At 39.7% G+C, this 25,450-nt stretch overlaps 1 protein-coding gene across 9 annotated transcripts in view; it reads right to left on the minus strand.

The window, feature by feature from the left end:
• Positions 1-1,457: 1,457 nt before the first annotated feature.
• KIDINS220 (kinase D interacting substrate 220) overlaps positions 1,458-25,450 on the minus strand; it is a 90,005-nt gene continuing 66,012 nt past the window's right edge. For 2 of the 9 annotated variants that reach the window (XM_074341621.1, XM_074341620.1), the window contains exons 23-31: positions 23,957-24,135; positions 22,663-22,889; positions 20,490-20,603; positions 19,661-19,717; positions 13,814-13,846; positions 10,580-10,711; positions 8,681-8,779; positions 6,974-7,207; positions 1,458-4,458 (exon numbers count right to left, since the gene is read on the minus strand). In XM_074341621.1, the coding sequence (XP_074197722.1) occupies positions 3,199-4,458; positions 6,974-7,207; positions 8,681-8,779; positions 10,580-10,711; positions 13,814-13,846; positions 19,661-19,717; positions 20,490-20,603; positions 22,663-22,889; positions 23,957-24,135 (2,335 nt within the window). In that variant the 3' untranslated portion in view covers positions 1,458-3,198. The remainder of the gene's footprint in view (positions 4,459-6,973; positions 7,208-8,680; positions 8,780-10,579; positions 10,712-13,813; positions 13,847-19,660; positions 19,718-20,489; positions 20,604-22,662; positions 22,890-23,956; positions 24,136-25,450) is intronic. The other 7 variants (XM_074341623.1, XM_074341622.1, XM_074341626.1 and 4 more) reach the window with 4 other exon arrangements.

Below are 25,450 nucleotides of genomic sequence, written 5' to 3' on the forward strand. Positions count from 1 at the left end.
ATGCAATCATTTCAGATAGCCCACCCAGGCCAGCCAATCCCCCCTTACCCCCAAGCAAAAACATCTCCCGGGCTGTTTCTTCCCTTCTGCCAAGTGTCAGTGTAATTCTAGAAGTGCAGGTGGGGAAGGAGCCTGGAGAGTCCATCTCAAGTGTTTGTCAAAGAAGTTAATTTCATTGCACCGTCCTTTTTACCGGCTTGTCCCCTCAAAGACACTCATCTAGAAACCAAAGGGGACAATGCCCTCTAGCTTTCTTTTCCTGGAGTTATGTTGATTTACTCAAGAGCTAGCCAGGAATTCAGGGATTTTTAAACTCTAGGATACTTCTAAATAGGCTGAGAATTCCTGGTATAACCAAAAATTATGTAGACTTAAGACCTTCTAAATTTAGTATTTTAGCCAGAAGAATAGAGGATTTAATTTCACTCAAAAATATTTTCTAATGGTTAGTATTTGTAAGAGGCAAAAATCATGATTACAAATATATTTTACTCAGAACTATATAACATGCAAATGATCTAAAGAGTTCTCAATCTAAGATAAGAATTTTAGCAAATAAGTTTCTAAAATTACTTGGTTAGGCAATTAAAATTATTCTCCTATATGAAACTCACACAAATAAAATATAACACGAAGACAAAATTTCCTGTTAATACTGGTTCAGTTATGAATGCTTAAATTTCCCAGAATTTGAGAGCTGACCCTTAAATAGTCAGCATCATGCAAGTTTTATCAACTGAGAGTGAGCAGTAGCTTCTTTCTGTTTCTAGTGTCTCCTGCAGACGGCTGTATGCATAAGTACCATGCCACACATCCAGGGTGAATGGATCTGACTTAATATTATGCCACATGAACAGAACTATCTGTGGCTTAAAGTAAGACAGTGCGTAAAACGTGGAAAGACTCTGAGGCAGAATCTAAGGGACTAGCAAATTTAGAGCACTGATTTTCTTTTCTATCACTTTTCACCCAGCTTAAAGCGGCGTTTTGCATATGCGAGGGGCAGACTGAGCTATACATTATAACTAGATAGATATACACGCACATAGACACGTGGATTCAAAGGGATGATGGCGTGACTCAATAACCCATCTGGTTTGTCAGTTTCTAGAACAATACAAAAAAGCAAACTTTTCCATGATGTTCATACAATAACTGACATCCTCCCAGGATCTGGATAACCTACTTCTTGTGGCTACACAAATGCACGGTACAGAGCTGTGCTGTGGGGCACTAATGCCTCACAAAAGCACCATTCAGGCACCGGACCTAAGAGCCAAGCTCTTTCAAAAAGACTAGTGAAAGCAGCTCAGAGCACTTCTGCCAGCCGCGTGACTGCTACATGAACCTGAACTTTAAGAACCTGAGGCATGTAACAAAACAAACACAAATTACTTTGTTACTTTTTATCAAAATCTGAATCATCACTATAGTGAATAAAAATTCATGAGTCCAAATAGCATGCAATTTTTTTATTGTTTTCTAGATCTATTCGTACACGTATTTGTATTGGCACTAACTTCACAAACAGAATAAAGAATATACTACAATGACACTAGGCCGCATCTACTCACCTGAAAAGGAACAAAACATTGGCCCTGAAATAATTACTAATTACACAATATTGCAAACTAATAAATATTATAAATGCTAAAATGTTAAATTTCAATATATACTGTCAATAACATCTTGCCTTTTTTAGTTGGTTAAAACATTTGCTAAACTCATGCAATATGAACACTTCATGAAAATGTTAGATTACACAAACATCAGTGCAATGAAACTCAAAAGAGCGACTTTTTAATGCAACGATCGGTCACATAATAAGCTGTTCAGCTTATTTTAAAAATCCACTAAGTTTAGAAAAACATCGGAAGTGTAACACTAAATCTACATAATCACTCATCTACGACCTCACCATCTACAATCGTATCTGTGACTGAAGATACACTGCCAAAATTATTCTACACAAGTAAGCTATGTTAGAACGGCAAAAAAAATGTCAACACATGATGACGGCGCATTTCTCGTCCACACGATACTTAAATGTGATCATTCTCTTAATGCTGCTAACGATACATAAAAAGTCATACCAGATTTATCTTCGTTTTATCCTTGCTTTGTTACATGTTTTAAATTTTTTTTCTGAAAGTATTTCTTATACTCCTCCCCCAGAATTAACATGCTGACTTAAGAATAGATGAAGCAGATAAATTCTGCCTTGGTAGAGAAGCCAATGATTTCATTTTACCTAATTAAATATTTCCTGTCACTTGCTGATTCACTCTTTGATGTTATTATTTCCTCATTCCCCCATTCCATACATATTTTTAGTGCCTATCATTTTCCATGTCTCCCTGATTCTCCAGAGAAAGAATTCATTTTTTTCTTCTCATTGTTAGGCTCACTAAGGAAAGCTGGGCACACAGTTTAAGAGTTACAGAGTAGACCAGGGTGGACCCTCGGGCAAGTGGATGGTGTCTGAAGCCAGGCCTGGGATTTGGGGAGAAGAGCGTCCCGGTCATGGGGTGGGGGTGGTTACTGGCCCTCCCTCCCCTCAGGACACTCTCCTCGTCACTCACACTGGTCCAGTTACCAGGGCTCTACTTTGGGCACTGCTGACTCACTTTCTTATCAATTTTTAAAGCCCTCTTTAATATTTTCTACTTAAACATTTAAAACTCTTTGATAAGCAGTTTGTCTATTATGTAGAACTCACAGAGCATTAACCTTCAGGCTCTAGGCTACTCCATGACCTATAAATCCTGACCTTTCACTCCTTAAGAGCAAAATGTGCTTCTGGTTCATTTAACATCATGCTTTCCATCAAATGTTAATGCATGAGTGTTCTATAAAAGGAATCACTGGCTTTTTATTCTGTTGGCAAATTAAGCCCTTTTATACTTAATACAGTATTTCCGACCTATCTTTATACTCCCATCTTGTCTGGGATTATCTGCCAGTGAAAGGTATAATGACAACGGTGGGGTTTAAGGCCCTCACTACAAAGACAACAGAGGCTGACGCAGGAACCCTCTCTCGGACAGCACACGTCCCTTTCAGCGAAGGCCTTCTCGCGCACTAACCACGTGTTAGTGAAATGTACAGAGATGACGTGCGTGGACGGGTTCACGCCAGGACTCAGGTCAGCTGCGCCACGGGGGTATAATAATCCTACGCTACTTCTGCTTGTTTTTCTTAAAGAATGCTTTCTCTTTCTTCTCCAAAGCCTGTACTATCAGGAGAGGCCACTGCATGGAGCTCTGAAGAATCTTTTGAGAGCCTTGTGTAACTGGAACGCTGGCTTCGCTTATGCGTCATACTTTTCAGATTCTCATTCTGAATAGCAGTTGAGTGGGAACTGGAACCAGACCTCAGGATGACTTGGGAAGTCTCCCTAATTCCCTCCATTTCATCAAAATGCTGGTTGGCTCTACCGGCGGGAGCGCTGTTGTTGTTGAGGGTCACGGTGCTGGGTGTGCGGTTGAGGTTGTAGGCCTTCTGGCAGGCGGGCCAGCCGTCCTCCGGGCTGCTAGCTATCAAGCTGCACTCAGAAGGGCTCTTCTTGTCTTCAGAACAAATGGACATGCGAGCCACAGCGGGGTCCTGCAGGCCGCTCAGGCTGCGTGGCAGCCCCCGCTTCCCGCCGTGGCTGTCTTCTTCCAGCTCGATGAGGTTGGCCTTCTCAAGCCGGGAGTCGTCGGCCGCCTCGTTGTGGAGAGAGTGGTTGGGGGAGCTCTCGCTGGACCGCACTCCAGAGTCAGACGAGTCCTTTTTGTCCAGGAGGGCGTCCGACAGGTACTCTTTGGCCTTGATGAAGGTTCTGATGGGCTCTGCACCGTGTTCTGGAGACTTCGACGCTCTCTCTACTTTCCCCTCGGCCTTTCTGTCCTTGTCGTCCTTGAGCAGCGGAGTGTTGTCGGATTCTTCTGTCCCGGATTCATCCTCATCACTTGGGAGTTTCTGATAGCGCAGCCCACTGCCCTTCAGCTTCAGATCTGTCTGGAAGAGACTCGACCTTTCTGAGGGCTTCTTGCCTGGGAGCAGCTTAGTGCCTGACTGATCTGACTTTTCGTCTTCTTCAGTGATGGGGTCCAGGGGCGAGGCATCGTTAGTGGAAACACCTGATGAAGAATAGTCTATAACGTCTCCCCTCTTCATTAAAAAGGACTTCCTTCCATCATCTTGCTTTGGCTCACTATCCTTCCCTCTCTCTGGTTCTAGGTTCAAGTGAATGGAGCCCCCTGACGAACTCTGACCCATATAGTACGTGCTGTGCGGAGAAGACCTGCCGCTCACTGTGGAGCCTGGGCCCCCTTCTAACTGGGACATCTGAGCAATGTACTCTCTATAGGCATCTCTATACTCGGCCTGCACCTTATCAGTAAGCTTTGAAATTTCAATACTGGAATCCTGGGAATTGAGACTCGAAAGACTTGGGGTTCTGCGGGTTTGTGACTGTAAAGACAAGAAAATAATAATCATTTAAGAATTCAAATAAACCAAAAAAGGCATAATAAACATTAGCTTAGGAAATATATATATGTACTGTAAGAATTTTTAGACCTTAAAATATCAAAATCTTTTAAAAGAATTTTGCATATCAGTTTAATAAAAGCTCTGAATTTATGAGTAATTTTACTGTTATTAGAAAGCATCATACAAATTTTAATACAATTAGTTTATTGTTAATATTTTAAAGTATAATTAAGTTTATATTAACAAATAACCTTAGGACTTGTTTTTGTAACTTCAAACTTTTATTTATTTAAGGCAACTTATTTAAGGCAAATGTCACCTCATTGATAAAATATAAAAATTCCTCTTAGAAAAGAGAAAGATGAGAGTTAAGATATATTTCAAAAATAAAATACTCGGAGGGAGGGTAGAGCTCAGTGGTAGAGTGCATGCTTAGCATGCGTGAGGTCCTGGGTTCAATCCCCAGTGCCTCCACTGGGGGGGAAAAAACTCAAGTCGTCAGTGTATGTTAAAAAGAATCTCTCTCAACTTGTACAACATGATGTTTCTGTCAAATTTCAATTCAGAGAAAATATACTCAAAATACAAAAAAAAAAAAAAAAGAATTTAAAAGGAAAAGTATAGAGTGCAATGGAAAAGATAAAAAGATAAATACAGGATCCAAGTGAACAGAAATGGAAGCCAGGAGGCCAACAGCCAGGTCCAAGTAAACAGAGAAAGAAAATATTTTTAAATATTTGATTTCCAGTGTGACGATTTAGGATTAGAATTGCTTCAGATCTCAGAAAAGCTAATAAATGAGGATTGAAAAGTAAAGACTAGGAAAAAGAGGAAGGAAATTGAACAAAAAGAATCAAGGAAGTTTAAGAAGGGATAAAAGCAAAGTTTGAAACAAAGCAGAAATAAGGCAGAGTCTTCCTTCCACAGGGAGAAAATGACCCACCTCCATGAGAAGGTTCCCTGAGACCTAATTCAGCCTGCAAAGACAGTGACACCCTTGCGCTCAAATGCAGTACATGTGCCCCTTCTCGGGGGATCCACGAGGTCTAACCTATTTTCGTAAGAATATGAAGATGTCCTTTGCCTCGTCACACTCATTCTCACAGTGGAGTTCCCAGGGCCTCCACCGCGTGGGATATCCCCAGAGATTTCATGCAGAAGCAGACATGGGTATCTAGCTGTCTTCTGTTAAGCCAGGCATTAAAGAGAGTTGCAAAGCAGTATCATTTTCAGGAAATATGTTTTGTTTTGGAAAATACTATCATTTTTCATAAAGATGTTATTTATGTTAACATGGAACTGGTTTGCTTTAAAGTAAATCAGTAGGTATTTTTTAAAGTTTCTCACTTCTATTTCTAATACAGTAACTACTGACAGAGAAAACATATAAACAGAAGCTCTTTGGGGTCTTCAATAATTTTTAAGAGCGTAAAAGGATTCTAAGGTTTAAAAAAAAATTTGAGAACCGCTGCACTGACAGGAAGGCTGTGAGGGTTTCCAGGTCACGGTGGTAAATACCAAGCATGGAAAAGCAGGGGATGAGAATTTCTTTAAAAATGTTAAAAGGAATTCCGGGGAAAAGAAAGGAATTACAGTGCTGAAATAGGCAGATACAAGGGTGGAGTGTGGACTTACTGTAAAATGAAGACATTGTTATCTTAGTTATTAACACACAATAATAAAATGGCTTCCCAACTTACAGAAATAAGGTAGACAGTATGTAGAAGAAAAAGACAGTATCAACCAAAAAATACTTTTACCACCAAACCAAACCAAACCAAACCAGACGCCTTTAAAACTGGTAGACCTCACAGGTACTGCTTTTCCTGAGCGCGGCTCCTTTTAGTAGAGCGTTCTCTCTTTACTATGTTTCCTCCCTGTCTTGTCTTCTCTTTTTCCTACCCTGCCCTGGTTTTTCCCTAGTTTACTCTCCCTCTCACCCTCCCCTTACTCCTCCTCGTGTTCTCTGACTTTCGTGTTTATTCCTGACCCTCGCCTGTCCTGTCTCCTCTCAGAACGTACAAAGAAAGAACCCACCCATCTCTAACAGCAGGTAATAAAAAGAACGTGAATACCTGTGAACAGTGTGGATACGAACTGGAAACACAAGCGAGGGTGCTCACAGGGGTAACACGTGGCAAGTTTTGCAACAAAGATGCATTTTAGCCCCTGATGAATGGACTTAACAGGGAAACCGCAAGGCGAAGGCTGAGCTTAGCTGACCGCCGAGGCAGCCCACTTCCTACCTCCTCTCGAGACCACTATCCTACTTCACTGCTTTCCCAGTTCGCGGCAGTTTCGGGGAGCGTTTCCCCATTGTTTTGCCGCCGCCTGTCCTCCGCAGAGGGGCCCGGCCCGGGGGGGGGGGGGCGCCCCGCCCGCCCGCTCAGTGCTCATCGCCGATCGGCCGGAGGAGGACGTGGATGCGCCGACGTAACCTCGGGGAGTTAAACCCTGCCCGTCAGTGACACGCAGAGTGACGCTCCGTAAGTACCTGCCAGCTCAGGTTGCTGTGGCGGGCGGCCCCCTCATCCAGGCCGAGCGTGTTCAGCTCTTCAAAGCTGAAGTTCAGCGTGTAGGGCGGCTGGCTGGAGAGCTCGGTGTGGGGCAGCTCGTGCGAGGGGCGGCAGGCGGGTTCGCCGTGCGGGGCCGGGCCCCCGCCATTCTCGCCCAGCAGACGCGGGTCTTCAGGGGCCGCCTGGCTTTCTGCATTCCTCATTTCCAGGACCTTCACAGAAAAAAAAAAAAAGTCACAAGTCATAAATATCTACACTGGCAAATTGCATTTTAGAAGCTTTAGAAATTATTTTTAAAATAAAACATAAGGTTATTATAATGGAAATGAGAACGCTTGCTTCCTGTAAGTGAGTTTTGAATAAACCTGTACTATGTCTGCTTGTCTTTTATCTGAATTAACACAGCTGACCCTTGAACAGCGCAGGTCTGGGCCGTGCAGGTGCACCCACGCGCAGGTACTTCTCTAGCAAAGACCGCACCACTTACTACCCGGTCTGGGGCTGCCTGAAGCCGCACACGCGGAGGAACCGCGGGTCCGGAAGGATAAGGCATCAGTGGACTGAGCTCTGAGCTGTTCAAGGATCATCTGTACTTAGGAAGTACAGTCAGCCCCCCGGTACCCAGTGGTTCTGCACCTGCAGATTCAACCAATCACAGAGTGAAAATCTTTGGGAAAAGAATTCCAGAAAGTTCCAAAAAGCAACACTTGAATTTCACACACTGGCAACTATTAACACAGCACTTACACTGTATTAGGTATTATAAGTAATCTAGAGAGGATTTAACCTATACGAGAGGATGTGTGTAGCTTACATACAAATACTATGCCATTTTATGTAAGGAACTTGAGAATCCGAAGATTCTGGTACCCACAGGGGTCCTGGAACGAACCCCCCGCAGATCCTGAAGGATGACTGGAACAATCATCATATATATATATTATATGCTAAATTGACTATTATGTTATTACTACTTTAGTCTAAAATTTAACTTAAGGACAAAACAAAATGCAACTGGAATGTATAAAAGAAAAGCAGAGCTGGACAGTAGCTAAAGCAGTAAAAGTGGATTTTAATCAGGATCTGTTGCAACGGGGGAAAACAGACCTCAGGACAGAACTGGGCTCAATTCCAAAAGCAGCACGAGCACATGGTCATTTACAGCCAAGGCGGGGGTCAGGGGATGGGAAGTTGCTAGGAGGAAACAGCGGGGGTTGGGGGGATTCTGGCTGGAGGCAGGCCAGGAGGTAAGACGTCGCTGGGGGCTGGGGGCGGGGGAGCGAGGAGTCTGATCAGATATTGAGGGTGAGGTTCCTTCTAAACTGACTTAACAGGATTCTTCCCACAACTGGGCAATACAGGCCCCACCAGGACAGACACCAAGTGCGAGGCCTAGGGGCTCAGAGGAGCCCGGGTGAGTGAGGTCGAGGAGAGTCTTTGTCAATGACAGCACGGAGGATTGGCAGGTGGCCTCTTTCCCAAATTTCCAAGTGAAATGCCCAAAAGGCAAATGTTGATAAGTACTGCTGTGTTCATTCTGCATAACAGAATACACAAGAGCTGTACACATACATGTAAAATTTAAGGTTTTTTTCAATATGGGAAAGTATCTGTTTAGACCAGTACTTACTGGCACTTGTTTTATATCATGTTGTAAATAATTCTACAAATATGAAATATCTTACTGTGCTTCTAAAAAGATGCCAGTCTCCAAAATTCATATTCATTTCCTTCTTCAATTCATCAATGTTACACTGAGCCAACACACGGCCATTGATGTTCGCCTGAACAAAAACAAATCCAGGTACAAAGACAAACAAAATGTGAGAAACTCTGAATTATTAGTGGTTAAAATGTGTATTTATATGTAGTATTAAGAAAGTCACTACAGACTAGAAAATACTGACCTAAAGAAGGTTATCACCCCACGTACTAATGAATAAACAAGCAGAATCTGAAAACAGAAGCCACTCTGTACTTCTCCAAGTGTCATGGGCCCTCGAGGAAAATAAATCATTCTTCAGGGACCAGCCCAAGAGCTAATGCTCCCAACTATTTCCAAAACTACCTACTCTGCCATGAGCAGTAACAAACTTGTTAGCTCTTCTCCAGTCTCGTAAAATGCACACATGAAGGCAAGCTGCTGGGAGGGGACAGAGATGTCTGTCGGGGTGTCGGTCTCTGACAAAGTTCTAAATGAAGTAAGCACTGACCAACTTGTGGATCAGACACATTAGATAACTTCAGGCATAAAGAATGTCCACCCACACATTTCCCGGTCTCTTAAATGCACAAGAAATGATCTTATCACTATGGGGCCTCTGTGATTCTAGTCTCTTCCAAGTAAGAAATGATGCAATTTTCTTTATTAATGACAGGTAGCTTCCTTATTATAGAAAATACACAACCTGACCTTATGAACTGTGGTAAAATTACGGAATACCTGGGTTTAAGTTACTTCTGAAGGAAAAAAATGTGCAGAGCAAGTCAGTGGCAGAGGTCCTGCTGTGGAAGGGCAGGAAGTTCGCGGCACCTGAGAAACCAGTTGCTACTGGGCTTCACACAGCCGGGGCCTGGGAGTGAAGAGCTCAGTGGGGAGAAAACCACTGCCTGACGGAGACAAAGTCCCCACAAAGGATTCGCGTGGCAGACCTCACTCCCAACTGACGCTAGTCAGGCTGCCTGGAGGGGAAAGCCAGGTGTGTGCCTTGGGAAGGCGGAGCCTGACACTTTTGCAAACAGGGATTGACTAACCAGATCTGAGAGAAAACTACCATTAACCTTTCTGACTAAACAGAGATTAAGATTAGTAAAATGGTCCATAAGCTCATAATTCTTTCAAAAACTTTTTAGATGCCGTTCTTTCAAGTATGTACACACTGGGGGCTTGTTGTTAACGTTGTATTTCACTGTATCTCTGACAGGAAAAGTGTAACTGACTTAGTGGAAATTTTAATTCTATCTATTAAAACTGGGACTCAGTTAGCCCTGTACATGGAAAGGCTTCCTCGAAATCCCAGGTTTGTGGTGGCTACTGGAATTGCAAGAATCAGATCTAGGCAGAAATAAACCTCCCCAGATGTGTTAGCCTTGCAAACCCAAACTCGGAGGGACCATCAGAGGGGACATGATCAGAAGTCTTATAAGACACGAAAGGGAGAATCTGAGGAAAATAAAGCCAAGTGTGGTTTACCTGGATAACTATTAAGTCACAAACAAATCCTGCAATTAAAGAAAATGTGACATAAAATAAAGGGCCTTTAAATGTTCTATGCTGCATACTGGGAATATGAATTACCGTTCATCTAAATGTGAAGTCCTCATCAAAGCATTTTTTACTTATATGAGGTCATTTGAAAGTAACTTGTAATACAATCATTTTATTTTCTTTTATCCATTTATAAACAAAGGGGTAAAGGGGCAATTGTAGGGTACAAATGGTAAGAAACCTATTTCCGTTTGGAGCTTTCCCATTTCAACAGAGAACTCATCTTCAAGAAGCTAGGTGCAAAGTGTGCACCGTCACGGCCCGTCTCCCGCACCCTCAGCCCTGCCTCGAGTCAGCAGGTACACATGCTGGTCACCTTTTTGATGGTCGCACAGTACTGAGGCAGCATGCTCTGGTCCAGCCCCTCTATTTGTTTCAGTTTCTCACAAACTGCATCCACATTCATTGAATTCAGTGATGAAACTGTTCCTGAGGCTGGGCCTGACCCCTAGATCAGTCATGGAAAAATACAAGTATGAACAGCATTCAATACCAGATATATGCAGTCATGTGACAGAGAAACATTCACGAAGTGACACTGCGAAGTACTGTGATTAACAGTGCATTTTTCAAACAAAAGTACAAACAGCGAATGTGCGTGGTATGGGGAAGTGTCATCAGGGAACAGATTCTGCTACTATTATACCTTAAGGAGTATCTACAGCATATACAGCCTGGTCAACTCTGCGTTTCTAAGAAGACAGAACATTCCATGAACCAAGCCTAGATCAACTTCAAGAGAGCCTAACCTCAAGCCCAACCTCAAGAGAGAAGGGCGCAGCCCTTGTAACAGAAGGACGGGGGTTAAAAAAAGGAACAGGGGGAATTACTGATGCCTACATTACAAAAACACAAAAGGTAAATCTATGAAATAATTTTAAAAGTGTCTATACTAAACAGCTTTAAATTTCTTTCCAGAATACCTTAACAGTCTACGACAGCTGAAGCTTTCCAAAGTTGAACATATTTTGTATCTTCCCCCTAAGAATCTGTACAGTATCTTGTAAATACAAAACCGCAGTATTACTTCTTAACACAAGTGGAAGTTCGTACAATCCATTAAAATTTAAAAGAAAAGTCAAAATAATAAATCTAAATTTACTTAGAAGAAAAACATTTTCTCAATGTGCTGACACACTAAAGAAGTATCTGCCTTGTGGCCAATTATATCTGAATCTCCTCAACTACAGATGTGGACACTGAGGGCCAGAGCTTAAGTTTTGACTTCAAAGTCACAAAATAAATAGCTAGTTAGTGACAGATTTGGATCTGAGCCCTAACTCGTCAGGTCTCACAAGTTCCTACTGTCTTTGCTCCAACTGCCTATTTCTAAAGAGCTACAGAAACTGTAACCTCACTAAAGAGAAGACAAACCAACCCGGATAGAGGAGAATGTGCCAAATGGTCTGTCTCATTTACCATTCAATCCAGTCTTAAAATGATAAAGACAATTTATCTTGTCCTCAAGGATGTATAAATTTATATTTTCTACTGCTTCTTTTATAATTATCAGGACAAAAGCAGACTGTAATAGCCAAAACTGCCTGTTAGCTCCTTGTTATATACATCATCTGTAACACAAAAGTATAACCTAATACTCTATTGTGAGCTGACAAGTAAATATACACACAGTATTCACACAGAATACGTCTATACTATATAGAAACATAAATACAGCTAGAGGGTGGGACCATATTGAACAGATAGTTGGGGTAGGAATTTTACGGGGAGTCTCAGTAAGTTTCCAAGTATAAGACAGTCTCAAAACAATCTGTAAATTAATGACTTGGAACATACTGCACCAAACACATTTACTTACAGTTTGTTTTTAATTAAGTGTAAATTTAAAATATGCCATATTTTACATGGTCTGAAGTTCAATTACTTTAAAAATACTAACAGCCAAACACCAGTATTTCCATAATTTAGTTTTCGTGCTTCTATACATAGTTCTGTTTCCTGCCTGGGCGAGTACAGGCAATATTCAAAGCATTAATTACCACCATCTACTATGGAAATTTAAAATGCTTTCTATGAATTTTTAATACCCATATTTGTATTATTTTTCCCTCCCTCCCTCCCTCGTTTCCTTCCTTTTTCAGAAGTATTCAGTCATAAGAGACAAGGAAAGACTGAAGAACTGTCACAGATTAGGGAACTCTAAGGAGAAATAACAAAACACAACTGGATTGGATCCTGGACCATAAAATTGACATTAGTGGAAAAACTGGTCAGATTCAAATAAAGCATTATGCCAGTCATAATTTCTGCTCTTGAGAAATACACTACAATTAGGAAAATGTTAAACATTAAGGGAATACTATTTTTGTGCCTTTTAAGTCTAAAATTATTTTAAAGTTAAAAAACAGGGGGTTTTTTTTACACAAAAATTCTATTTCTGATTGTGCTAAAAAGGACAAGTAAAACGGACACGGAACAGATTAACTGTCTGCGTGGAGGGGGGGCAGGTGTAAAATGTTAGAGTATCTTAAAGGCAATCTGGGAACTCACATCAGAGACGTGTTAATAAAGTTACTACTCTTTTCCTTTAAAAGAAAAAACTCCACATTATTTTACTTTCACGATCCTTTAAAACTTTCACAATTTATCATTAAAAAAATATTTTGTCCCTCATTGGGGATTATGTAGAAAACATAGATTATCTCTGAATGACTTTTAGAAGCTTTATAAGACAGACGCACATATGGACCTAAGATCCCTGTAATTCCATCAAAACTATAGTCTGACTCGATTATTTAGAGTTAGGCTCTATCAAGATCAGTGGTAAATTATCAATAAATTAAAATACGTTACAATATGCCTCTTTGAATAAAGGGGAAATGGTAATTACCTGCTAGGTCTTTTCTAAAATAATCACATACAATAAAATTATTCTGAAACCAGATGAAGCACAGTAACCAAAATCATAATCTTTGGATGGACATCTCATAAAAAGGAGGAGAAAGAGTACAAAAGTGATAAGGAAAAAGCATATTCAGTAATTCAATATGTAAATTCTTAATAGAAAACTAATTGCATTACTTAGACAACATACAGAATGGTAATACTTTAAAGTTTGCCATGCATTCGTACTCGAAATTCACCTTTTACAAGTCAAGAACAGATCATTTCAGGATACATCACAATTTATTAAAATGTTTTTTCTAACACAGAAAACTGAATGTACATGTTAGTTTGTTTAAACTGTTAAATATAAACTTCAAAATACACACAAATCAGAATTCCTCCAGGTAAAGTAAAGCTACCAAAACAGATTTAAATTACTTTGATGTAACTATATGATTTTACATTGTAAGTAGATTAAAACTACACTCTGAAACATTATCATCTTTGGTAAATTTATTAAATAAGCTTAGAACTGATTAGCCAGAAATGAGAGCCATGCAAAGGCCGAAAGCAGCTATTAAAATAAACCCGAGGCACTGAAATGAGCACAGATTATGAACAGCCCAGCATGAAGCTGCCAATGATTGCTTCTAATAGTCTAAAATAAGAAAAGTGAGTAAGATTTCACTGAAAGTTTCTGTACCTGTCTCTGTTTGTTAAACCCAGAGTCACACGGCTTAAGGAAGGAATAAAACAGAATGAAGGACACGAGCTTAAAGTACACATCAGATACACGTATATAATAAGCACTTCTGTCATTCCTCTTATTTCCTGTAACTCTGAACACACCACCCCCAGAGCAACACAAAGCAAGGAGCACTCACACACTCACACTCTCACGCACACACACACAGTAGTTTAATTTCATTAACACGTGTCTGGCAATTTTAAAATTGTACTCTCAAACTTTATATTCTATCAAAAGAATAAATCATGGGCCATACATTCAACAAGAAAACCACATAAGTCAAATTTGCTACGGAAAGTCAACATTCATACTACATACAAGTTTAAAATTAATTTTTAAATATTCTGCTAAAAAACTGCAACTATTAATTGCAGACCAACTTACTACTCGAACTTCACATGATCCCTTCATAAAATAAAATATTATCTAGCCACGCTAATGTTCAGAAATACACTTTTCAAATTTGGGTTTTGTGTCACTGAGCACGGACCACATAACTGATGCGCTAAAATACCATCTGAGAAGAAAGGCCGTAAGAGCTTTGCAGCTCAAGAAATCATGAATGTAACAGTGGGAAATATGTGCACACTATGAGTTAACTGTTTTACTGATGTAGGTCTTTAAACTCTAATTCAAAGCAGACACACTGCTATTAATTATTCTTCTATACCAATTAGGTCAGTTGGTAAATATTCTTAAAATAGTTAAAATAATCTAGAGATAACTGACAATACTGAGTCAAAGTTAATTCACAATATTTTTCTTTTAAAATATTCATTATCTGGAGAACTTCATGGGAACCCTGTTTTCTAGTTTACATATCAACCTCAACGTAAGTAGTTTTTTTAGAAAGTTACTATGCATATCTACGGAGACTTGAAAAAATACCAAAAAGGAATGCTAATGAAATTAGTTTACTACAAGATATCCAAAACATAAAAGAAAGCTATTGTTACCTGGTTGGAAAATGTAACCTACTCTTTAAACCAAGGGAGGAATAATAATCAGGTCAAAGTTGACACGAGGTTTAACACCACATTTAAAGGGCAATCTTTTAAAAGCCCCAAGTACAAAGTATAATTTTGTTATTTTTTAACTTTTAAGTATACTCTAGGATTTCAATGATATCATTAGTGCAGTATCACATTTCTTCCACAATATCTCAATTTAGCTGCAGTTTCTTGTTTAGGAAAAAAGTTTTCTTGGGGAGAGGGTATACAGCTTAGCGGTAGAGCACAAGCTTAGCAGTGTGCACGAGGTCCTGGGTTCAATCCCCAGCACCTCCATTAACATAAACAAATAAATAAATAAACAAATAAATAAATAAGCCCAATCCACCCCCCCCCGCCAAAAAGGGCCTGAAAAAATTAAAACAGAATTTTTAAAAAGTTTTCTTAAGCTGAAGCCTGACACAAAGACTTCGAAGCTGGACGTGAATATAATTTTTCACCGTATTATTAATAAAGAAAAACATGTGACTACGTTTCCAAATTGAAACAGAATAATAAAAATGCACTTCTAAAGTGCTTTAGAAACCGTGAAGGAACCTCCTGAGAGAGGTGCTGACTGCTGATGAGGAGGCCTGGTCCTACGCCTGCAGTCTGAACGGCCCTGACCCCCCCCTTCTCCGGGATCTTTAACTTTCTTGTCCAGGCCTGCTCCTGAGTGACAGACAGCTGGATGTGGACAAATATTTGTCTGAAAACAGGTTACAAGTTCTAAACCTTGGGTGGAAATAAAAATGATCTACAGTTGAGTCTCATCTTTTTTTTTTTTTTTGACTTTTCACTTGATCAATCCAGCAAACGGAGCCAGTTTAATGAAAACCAAGATCTTCCTTTTTAATACTTTAATTCGGCAATTACCATCAATTTCTAAAAGTCAAAGTGACAGTACACTGGACAGCAGGATACTTACTGATACCAGCACTGCCTCTGCAATTCCCAAGCTCCTTACAATTAAACTTTGTGCTAATTCTGTTCCTGCCTTTTCAACGCGGTAGAAAGGTGATCTAAACAAAGCTATCTACGGAGGAAGCCCTGCGGCAGAGAAGGTGGAGAAAGAAGGACTCGGCAGCTCTGCAAACTCCCAGGTGGCAGCCTTCAAATCCACAGGCTCCCCGAGGGCAGGATGCTCACCATTCTGTTCACCGCCACATCCGACATAATAGCGCCTCAATAAACTGTGAACCAGTGAAAGGCACACAGGCATCTGATGCTAAATCATTCAAGGAAGAAGAAAAGGGTAAAGAAATGCTCTATCACTCCTTCCTCTGAAAAAATGCTTTGCAATGAAACACAGGTCCCACCGTGAGCAGCATACCTCAAGTAAAAATAGACTGAATACAGTACTCGTAAGAGCAACTCTTTGAAATAACCGTAACAAAACGCCACTGAGGAGACCTGGCTTGAGACAGGCCCTCCTCAGCGGGCCCCTCCCTGCACGGTCACAGAAGGAGCTGATGCCGCCACTTCCTAGTGGGACCTGGACTGGAGGAAGGTAAAGGCGTCAAGTAAAATTCCCCTGGAATGCTTTCAAAATTGTAAAGTATTGGGAGTATTCACATAACCTAGAAATCCTTCTAAAGCCTAGAAAACAAACTGACTGACACCTCTCGGGCCTTAGAGAAGCATCAACAGATAAAAGGAGTATCTGGACACTGAGCCGTCTCTGCTGAGAAGAGGTCATTTAACACAGAACAGTTTCAGTTTCTGAGTCTTTAAAGCTCCATGGAATCTGGCCTCTGGGGCAGTAATAACAGTAACTTAAAGTAAGAAAGCTAAGGCTGAGTGATCTTTAAATCAGACCTCGGAAGCAGGTCTGCTTTTCCCAGATGAGGAAGCTGAGCATCAGCGAGGTTACGTGGCTTCTCCAAGGCAAAGAGCCAGGGCCCATTCAACACGAAAGACCAGACGCACGACGGAGCCACGCGCAGCGGAGAAGGCAGCAGGGCACCGAGGAGCGTGCAGCGCTCCCGCTCTGCACCTGCGGCTCCCCTCCGGGGCCTCGGGCAAGTCTCGAGCGTCCATCGGCACTGTGGCACTGGGCTAGACCATGGGTGCCAGCGCTCCCGAGGATCCTCCAGAAGGAAGGCAAGTCCAACGTGGGAGCCAGAGCTTTTACTTTTACTGGTTTTATAAACCGGAGTTCTGATTAAGACTTCATTTCTCAAACAGGCTTCTCTGCTTTGAAAGTTTGAAAACACTAGCCCTTTCTAGCTCGAATATTCTGGGGATTATATCTTGGGTCCAATGTTAATGTTTCTTTCAGTTTTACAAGATTTGGCAGATATTTTCTCTATTATAAAATTATAGGGGGAAGAGCTAGCAAAGAGGCTTACATTTTGCATCTTCACCTTTGTGAAACACTTGGACGTATAATTTATCTGATTGGTCCCTGGCTGGCCTTGGCAAGTCATGATCATCACAACATTCCTTAATGTGAGAACCCCAATTATTTTCATCAGGATCTGCTTGACAAAGGGTTATGAGAAATTCCTCGGGACCACCTATACTGAAAAGACCATAGAGAGTCCACCAACTCTCTATGGTCTTTTTTGGAGTTGTTTTTTTTTAAACCCATTGTTCTGTGTCCATAATGACAAGACAAGTTGTCCAAAAAGCTTTGTGCAGCTCTTTACTTTTCTATAAGCAGCTCTTGCCACCAAGCATTACATACAGGGGACAGCTGAGTGAGCACAGGTGACTGTGACTCAGTCCGCAGTCCTGTTATCTCAGAAATTATACAGAATTTTCTGCCACAGGACTGGAAAGCCACATGAGCTGTGAAGGGTTAAATAATTTTTATATTAGCTACTTCTGTGTTGGTTCAGCTACAAAGAGCCCATGCAATGATCCCATATAGAGATCCTTCACCACATTTCCATCACTGCTTTTAATATGGCTTTGAGCTAAGTGTCTACTTGAGCTTGTCACTATGAAGTAAATTTTACACGCTACTGTCATTGTTAATTTCTTAAAAGCAAAGAAAGCTTGGGAAGCAGCTATTATTCACTAAGCAGATTACAAAACTATCTTTTAATATTAAAAGAACAGCAAGTAGTATGGTTATTTTACCAAAGGCATTAATACAATAGGAATTGCATCTTAAGAACAGCATTATTTCCCCTTCTCCAAAAACTCATTTTAAAATTTGCCTGATGTGCCTTCACTGGTCCCTGAAGTTACAGATACCTTCTCATCACAAGTGTTTGCCCACATTCTTGAGCATGGGAATAACTGCTATTTCATCACATTTCTGTCTTTAAGACCATCCAGTTTTTCACAGTGTCTGATTTTCTTCAAAAGTTTGCTGAGGAACTTTAGCTCTGAGAATTGCATTGCATGCATGAATCTATGTATTATAGGCTTTCTGCCTAAACTAAAAGTAATTCTTGCATATAGTGGCAATGTCCATGGACTGAAGATTCCCCCAACACCCAAACAGAATTATTATGGTGCATTGTGTCTGTCACTCGTGGATAAATGAAGTCACTCAAACACTTCAGCTAAAATGTTAGTGACTTAAAAAGACCCAAAAGCCCCTCAGTGAAAACACCAAAATGGTTCTCTTTCTATCTCACTAACATTACCTCAAAGAAAATTAAACTATTGCTTATTCAAATGCATGTTTTAAGTTAAAAATTATGGGTAACTAAGGATGCAGTATTTCACCAAATTAATTCTAACTGCTATGCCTCATTTCTTTAGATTAAATTGATCATGTTTACATGGGCATAACATTCTGCAAATAAATCGACAGAACTTAAAATACAAACTGGGTTCTTAAATTCCACATTGAGTGAATAACGATTTGAAGGTTCATCACATTTTAATGCATTTCTCATTTAGTACAAAGCCTTGAATAATAAATATACAAAGTGACTTCCCATAAAGGTTTGTTTTTTAAAGAAACCCACCCTAAGTTGTTGGGCGGGAAATAGTTTTAAATAATCCCCTTTACAAGTTGAACTAGCTCTGTTTATCTGGAAATTTTATTTTAATAAATACAGTTTACCCTTGAACAACACGGGTTTGAACTGTATGCGTTCACTTACACACAGATTTTTTTCGACAGTAAACACGACAGGACCGCATGACCTGCAGGTGGCTGAATGCGAAGATGTGGAACCACAGACAAGGAGGACCCACTTACCTGGAGGGCTGACTCCAAGTCACAGTCTCTATCTTAGACTGCTAGGATTTAAGGCTACTAGGAGTGTCAGCGCCCCTAACCCCTGCCCTGTTCAAGGGTCAACTGTATACAGATACAGAAAAGCAGCACTGTGGCAGCATCGTATTTACAGTGTGGGCACCGAGATTCAGCATGAGTCCCTAAGGATGCATTCCTGGTCTACACTATCTAGTTCATAGCGTCTTTTTATAGTCTCAAGGTTGATTTGGGAAATTTTCAAAAATATGCTACATGTGTGGTACCAACTAACTGCAGGCTTAAGAAAAGCAGGCAAATGTGAAAATAAAGCCCAACGTTGAAGGAACGAATACCAACTGAATGTTCCTGATGGCTGCTGGAAAAACTCCTTCCTCATTGGATGACAAAAAAAAAATCCCACCCCAAGTCACTGAAAAAGGGGAAAAGCAGGAGGAAATGGAGGGTAAAGTTAAACATTAGATCTTCAATTAATCCATGAACTATGATTATTAGTGCCCAGCTACTCCACCCCAGCCGCCCATCACACCACAGAGGCAGGGTTAGTGAACGGCTGTCACCGCAGTTAAGACAGTCGCTATGCTGCAGAAGCGGGAGGCGCTCGCGGTCCACACCACAAGACTACTCCATTACCCTCGAGGAGCCTGTGGGTGAAGAAAGCCCCTCGGCAGCGTCCTCCTTGATAACCTCCTAGCAACACAAAACGAGAGCGTGGGTGAAAGGAGAAGGGTGAGCCAAACGAGGGTGACGAATGAGCATGGTGTTAAAATAATAATACACAACACACTGAAACCTGCGCGTGATCAGAGCTTCCCTTCAATGATTACATTTTAAAATGTAAATGACAGTTTAAGTTCTACAGCTTTTGCCTCCTAATTTAAAAAAATACATTAACTGGGAATTTCTTGTTTTAAATTGTTAAAGTAAGTGTATCATCAGGAACACCTAAAATTTTAGGCACAAATGGATTCCCTTTTGGATTAGAGTCAATAGTACATCTGAATAATTTCCTTACCCTATTTAATTAATATCTGCTACTAGATCAAAATGTTCTTCCAATATATCCTCTAATTTTTATACCATAGGGCTGGCATATATATATATATATATACACACACACATATATGAATACCACATATGTATGTCCTTTAAAAAGAAATTAGAAATTAGCAGATGTAAAGGTTCAGTTTTAAAGTCTGGTAACAAACAATACATTATAGGCCAGAAACTCTGGCTGTAAATAACCCATCATTTATTCCCTGAGGCTACTAATCATTTTCCTTCCATAGATATTTACCAGAAATGAAAACAAAATACATTTTGTGTTAGTAATGGCTTATGTTTCTTAAAATTATTTATAAAATAAGTTGTGCTTTTATTACAGAAAGGAAATAAGCAAGCGTCTAATGCTGTCTATGTTTCTTATTAGATTAGTACTTTCGTTACCCTTTTTTATACTTACTAGGCCATTGCTCTGATCTCTGGGCAAATTCATTTTTACTGATGGACGTGAGATGAGATGTTGGGAACCGCCAGGGTAACACCTTGGCGTGTAAAGGTATGGGGCAAAGAATGGCTATGGAGAAAACACGTAACAAAAGAAGGGGGTAAACAATTACAGAAATCAAAGTGTCATGAGATTTAGCAAATGAAACTAACCAATAAAAAACTACTCCAAGTTTTTAATGCAAGTGACAAAACAAAAGCAAAAAAGTCTCACTCATATTCTGTAAGATATCAACCCAAGCTTAAGACATACCATTTAAAATTTTATATTAGTGATTTAATATAAGCTTTAAAAAAAAAAAAACAACTAAAGTTTTGTACCTTACAACTTGACACAAGAGTTTTTCTTTACATTCAACATTTTTATAGGTTTACCATGTGCCGTGTTCTAAGTGATTTACAAATAGTAACTCACCATCTCATGAAAAAAAGCTGAACAGAATCTCAACAGAATAGTATTCTTTACCAAAAAAGAATTAGCCTTAAGTAAAACCAAAAACAGTCTCAATTATATGCGAACAAAGCCCCTAGCGTGGATTCCAGGAGTCCTGGTTACTCTAAGTCCTGAAGTTTTCTTTGTATTCTATACCCTAAGTTCACTCTATCTCCTAAAGAAGCAAGCATATTTTTTAAAGGGGAGTCATTGTTTAGAGGAGACCTAGAACTGGACCGTTTATTGTAACCAGCTTCATGTAAACAGGAGCTATCAGATTATATGGGCTAAACATAAAAGATTAAAACACATTAAATGTTATTACACCGATGTAACATCTTCCCTCACCTTTTTTACTATTGCCATTTTAAGAAACTGTTCTGCTTTTAACTTTCAGACTAAAAACTTCAAATAACCTGAGCAAAAAATAATGACTTAGATACATGAGAAAATTTTTTAGTGTTTTAAAAATAGTAAAATGCTATTAAAGCATCACATCATTGTTATTCATGTAAAAGTAGTCAACACAAGGTCTCCACCTAGATGGTATGGTAATTAAAAAAAAAAAACACTTCTTGGTCTCAAAACTTCAACTGTCATCTAATGATCAATGAGCCAGTTTATGTAAAACTACAGCAGATTTTAAGACTGATAAATAAAACCCTGCAATTTCACACTGCCTACCACTCAGGTAAAGCTCACAAGGATGACATGCGTTATAAAATGCTATTGCTCCATCTTTTTCTCCTTATCTGAGTAAAAGAATGGAATAACACTCATAGGCTCTCTATAAATGATACACTAATTACATATATGGCCAACATTTCTCAAAAACTGAAAATTTAACTTCTAGAATTCCTTCTTTGCCATGTTTATTCTAAATTTCTCTAGCTTCCTAGCTCATATGAAATTTATTTAGGCATGTAGTTGGCTTCTGTGAATACTAGCCCCTGTGTTTTCTCTAAAGAGGGAAATAACAAAAATAAAGAAGTTGCAATGGATCTTAGAGTACAGTTCCAGAAAGTATAACACTAGGGGCGATGCTCCATTTTCCTACAGGGAATATAGGAAATATTAGTATTTGAGACCATTAAAATGAGGATAACTTTATAGGGTCTGAATACCACTGATAATTGCACTCTCACCTTTTGCAGTAGAAAATTATCACATTTATACTAAGTAAGTAATCATACACGACTGAAGATAACTCGAAATAAAACTCTACAGTGCCATGATTTGGAAATAACATCTGAGTCCTACAAGCAGTATTTTCCATCATTATCTCACATTTAAAAGCTGTAACACATTTTATACACAGGCTGAACTACTGCAGAAAATCATCATTGTTTTAAATGCCAATATAAATTAACAGATGGAGCGTTTGTTTATAAACAAATAGAAAAACAGATCCCTTTGAAGACAGGATAGTCACTGCTGACCCTGAAGAGCTCTCTTCCTTATCAGACAATAAATAAAAGCAAAAAAAATGCTAATATTCAGACTCAACTAAGATCTAGAACCTGTTAAAATTTAAACATTTCCTGATTTTGAAAATATCCTATTACATTCAAACTTAACACGTTTTACCTTTTAAAACTAAGGCACAGTTTCAAAATAGTAACAGGCTCCCTAAGCACAACACTTCGGTATCTCCCCGCACAAAGGTGTTCAGAGTGAGCCCCCAGCACCTCCTTACCCTGTTGTAGAACGGGTGCTGGGGCCCCGTCATGCCGCTGTAGTAGCTGCTGGGAGGCTGTGGAGACACAACCCCACCTCCAAACGGCCCATTGAAGGAAGCGGAGGAGGAACAGACGGACGGAGGCTGGCTGTAGCCCGACGGTGGCCGAGGCGGGGCTTCGTGTAAAGGCAGCGCGGGGTAGGCAAGTCCTCCGATGCTGATCTGGTCTCTCGCAGCGCGAACATCTGAAAGATTAAACGATACCGCAGAAGGCAAAAGAAAACAGAACATTAGTAGTTAGTCCCACTGCCACCTCCTCCTTTAGTTATCAGATAGAAACATGACTTTATCGCTCTTGCCAGGGATTCCAACTGGCTTAAAGCAGCAGACAGGAAATCCTGATGCTCCACTGACATTCTGGGAAGAGAAGCTCAACTATTTTACATACAAGCTTTTGCACCATTTAAGTCACCAACATCTGGATTCTTCTCTTCAGTTACCAGAACTATAATTTTTTCTGACTTTTGAAGGTAGCTGTTCGTTTGTACTATTCTAACAATTCTTATGATTTGTAAGGCCTTGCTAATTACGAATAATTCACACTTGTGCAGTAAATGTCATGTCAGCTAGGACTAGGGGTTTGTAAACTACAGGAACAACAAACAACTCCACAGCCACAAAATACACCTCTGACAACAGCTTTGTAACAGGTACCTGAAAAATGTATGTAGGAGTATAAAGCTCTCTCTTCCTAATTCCTGGAAAACTCAAAGGTGGGTGAGCAGCACCTGAATCATACGAAAGCTAGTATGTTTCAGTAAAGGATTTGTGCGTGTTCATGGGCATACAGCAGTGACTCAAGAACAACTTAAATTATCCCAAAAACTTCATGTCACTAACCTCAAGTTCCAGTCCACAGATTTAAGCTAAAATTTTTAAAGTAATAGTAATTTTCTTACTCCTCTGGACAGAGATCCCTATTAAAGACAGAAGACTGGTGACAGAAAAATTACAAGGGACTGACATCTTCAAGTGGGGACTGGATGTTAAAAGGAGTCTGATTCCAAAGACGGTTCCGGGGTAGGCTGGGAAATACACTAAAGTCAATTTAACAAATAATGTTTTCCTACTGTTCCCAAAAGGAAGTCAAGACTGCCTAGCCCCAGTTTCATTAATTCTCCTATGCAGTGCCTGATTCAGTATTTCTTAGTTTTTCAAGGAACAGGAGAAACTTATATAATAGCTAGGTTAGAAACAGGAAAATTCTTTAGTACTTTAGAGAAGAAAAATCCAATTTATTACCAACACCCACCTGCAATAATTTCCCGTAGTTTGGGGTCCAGATTTACAGTGCATGGCAAAAAGGTTTTTACATCTCGAGCCACAAGAACTGGGGTCCTTGAAGACAAAAACACTTCAAAATTTCTTATATCTCCATCTATTTCAAGCAGTGGCTCGACATCTTTAGTTGTTGGAATATTCTTTGATATTCTTCAAATAAGAAACAAATGAAAATGGTCATTAATGTCACTATTAAAAAGGCAAGTTCTGCATGTAACTTAAAAATCGTTATTTATAAAGATAAGTAACACATGATAACGCCTTGCTCTCATAATGTTTTTTAACGAAAAGAAAAAAGAATAAAGTCAGTGGTATAGTTACAAAATTACTAAGGGGGTAAGTCTGAGGTAGAATTACACTGCCTTTAACCAAAGGTAGGACGTGGGCTCGGGAACCAGCGGAAGGGAAGTAACGCATGTCATACGCTAATGGTTACCTCTCAGTGGAGATTAAATGAGTCATCATTTTACACATGTGAACAGTCCCCTCAGACACATGCAACAGCCTGCCTAAGTCACATGACTGACTGAATCCAAACTCCATGTTTATTCTAAAATACTATGGTTCTTGAATCTGAATCCAAACTCCATGTTTATTCTAAAATACTATGGTTCTTGCCGTTACAAAGAAAAGAATAAAGAATAATTTTTAAATAAATCACTTAAACTATAAAAAAAGCACAGATTTTTCCTTTCTTATAAAAGGTTTTATTTCCTACTGTAAAAGTAATCTATAGTTACTATTTAAGCATATATACATATGACAGAGACATACAGAAAAAGTGGGAAAAAGCACTTAATTCCACCACCCAGACACAACAGTAACTAATATAGTGTCACTTAGTCTATTTTTTATTATGCAGAATTTTTTACACAGTTGAATTTATATATGGAAATGATTTTGTATCAGGCAGAGGTCTTAAATGCAAAAACAAGTGATATTCACTGAAAACTTACTTAGTAAACACTTCTATATTGAACTGCCTGAAACTGCCATTTTTATAGGTCAAAATGGTCAAATATTGACAACTCCATAGGGTTCAACCTACTACATGCCAGGCCATGGGCCGATCTGAGGCAGTAAATAAAAATACATCACAGAGAGATAAAGGAATGGAAAATGCCAAAGAGAACTTAAAAGACAAGGAGATGGATAAGAACACTGGAATTACCCAAATATCCACTAACAACCCACATATCCACTAACAATGAAGAGAAAAGTGACTTGTGGTACCCTTCTTCAATAAAAAGGAATGAACTTACTGATACACACAACATGGATAAACCTCATAATAAATTATGTTGAGTGAAAGAATATAGCAAATGAAGAGTACACAGTTGTATTTTTCCATTTACATAAAACTAGAAAATGTAAACCGATCTATAGTGACAAAAAGAGGATAAGGGGTGCCTGTGCAGTTAGGGATGTGGGGGTGAAAAGCGACAGGGAGAGATTTCAAAGGAAT

The sequence above is a fragment of the Camelus bactrianus genome, chromosome 15, assembly GCF_048773025.1.
Source record: "Camelus bactrianus isolate YW-2024 breed Bactrian camel chromosome 15, ASM4877302v1, whole genome shotgun sequence".
Classification (NCBI taxonomy): Eukaryota; Metazoa; Chordata; class Mammalia; order Artiodactyla; family Camelidae; genus Camelus; species Camelus bactrianus.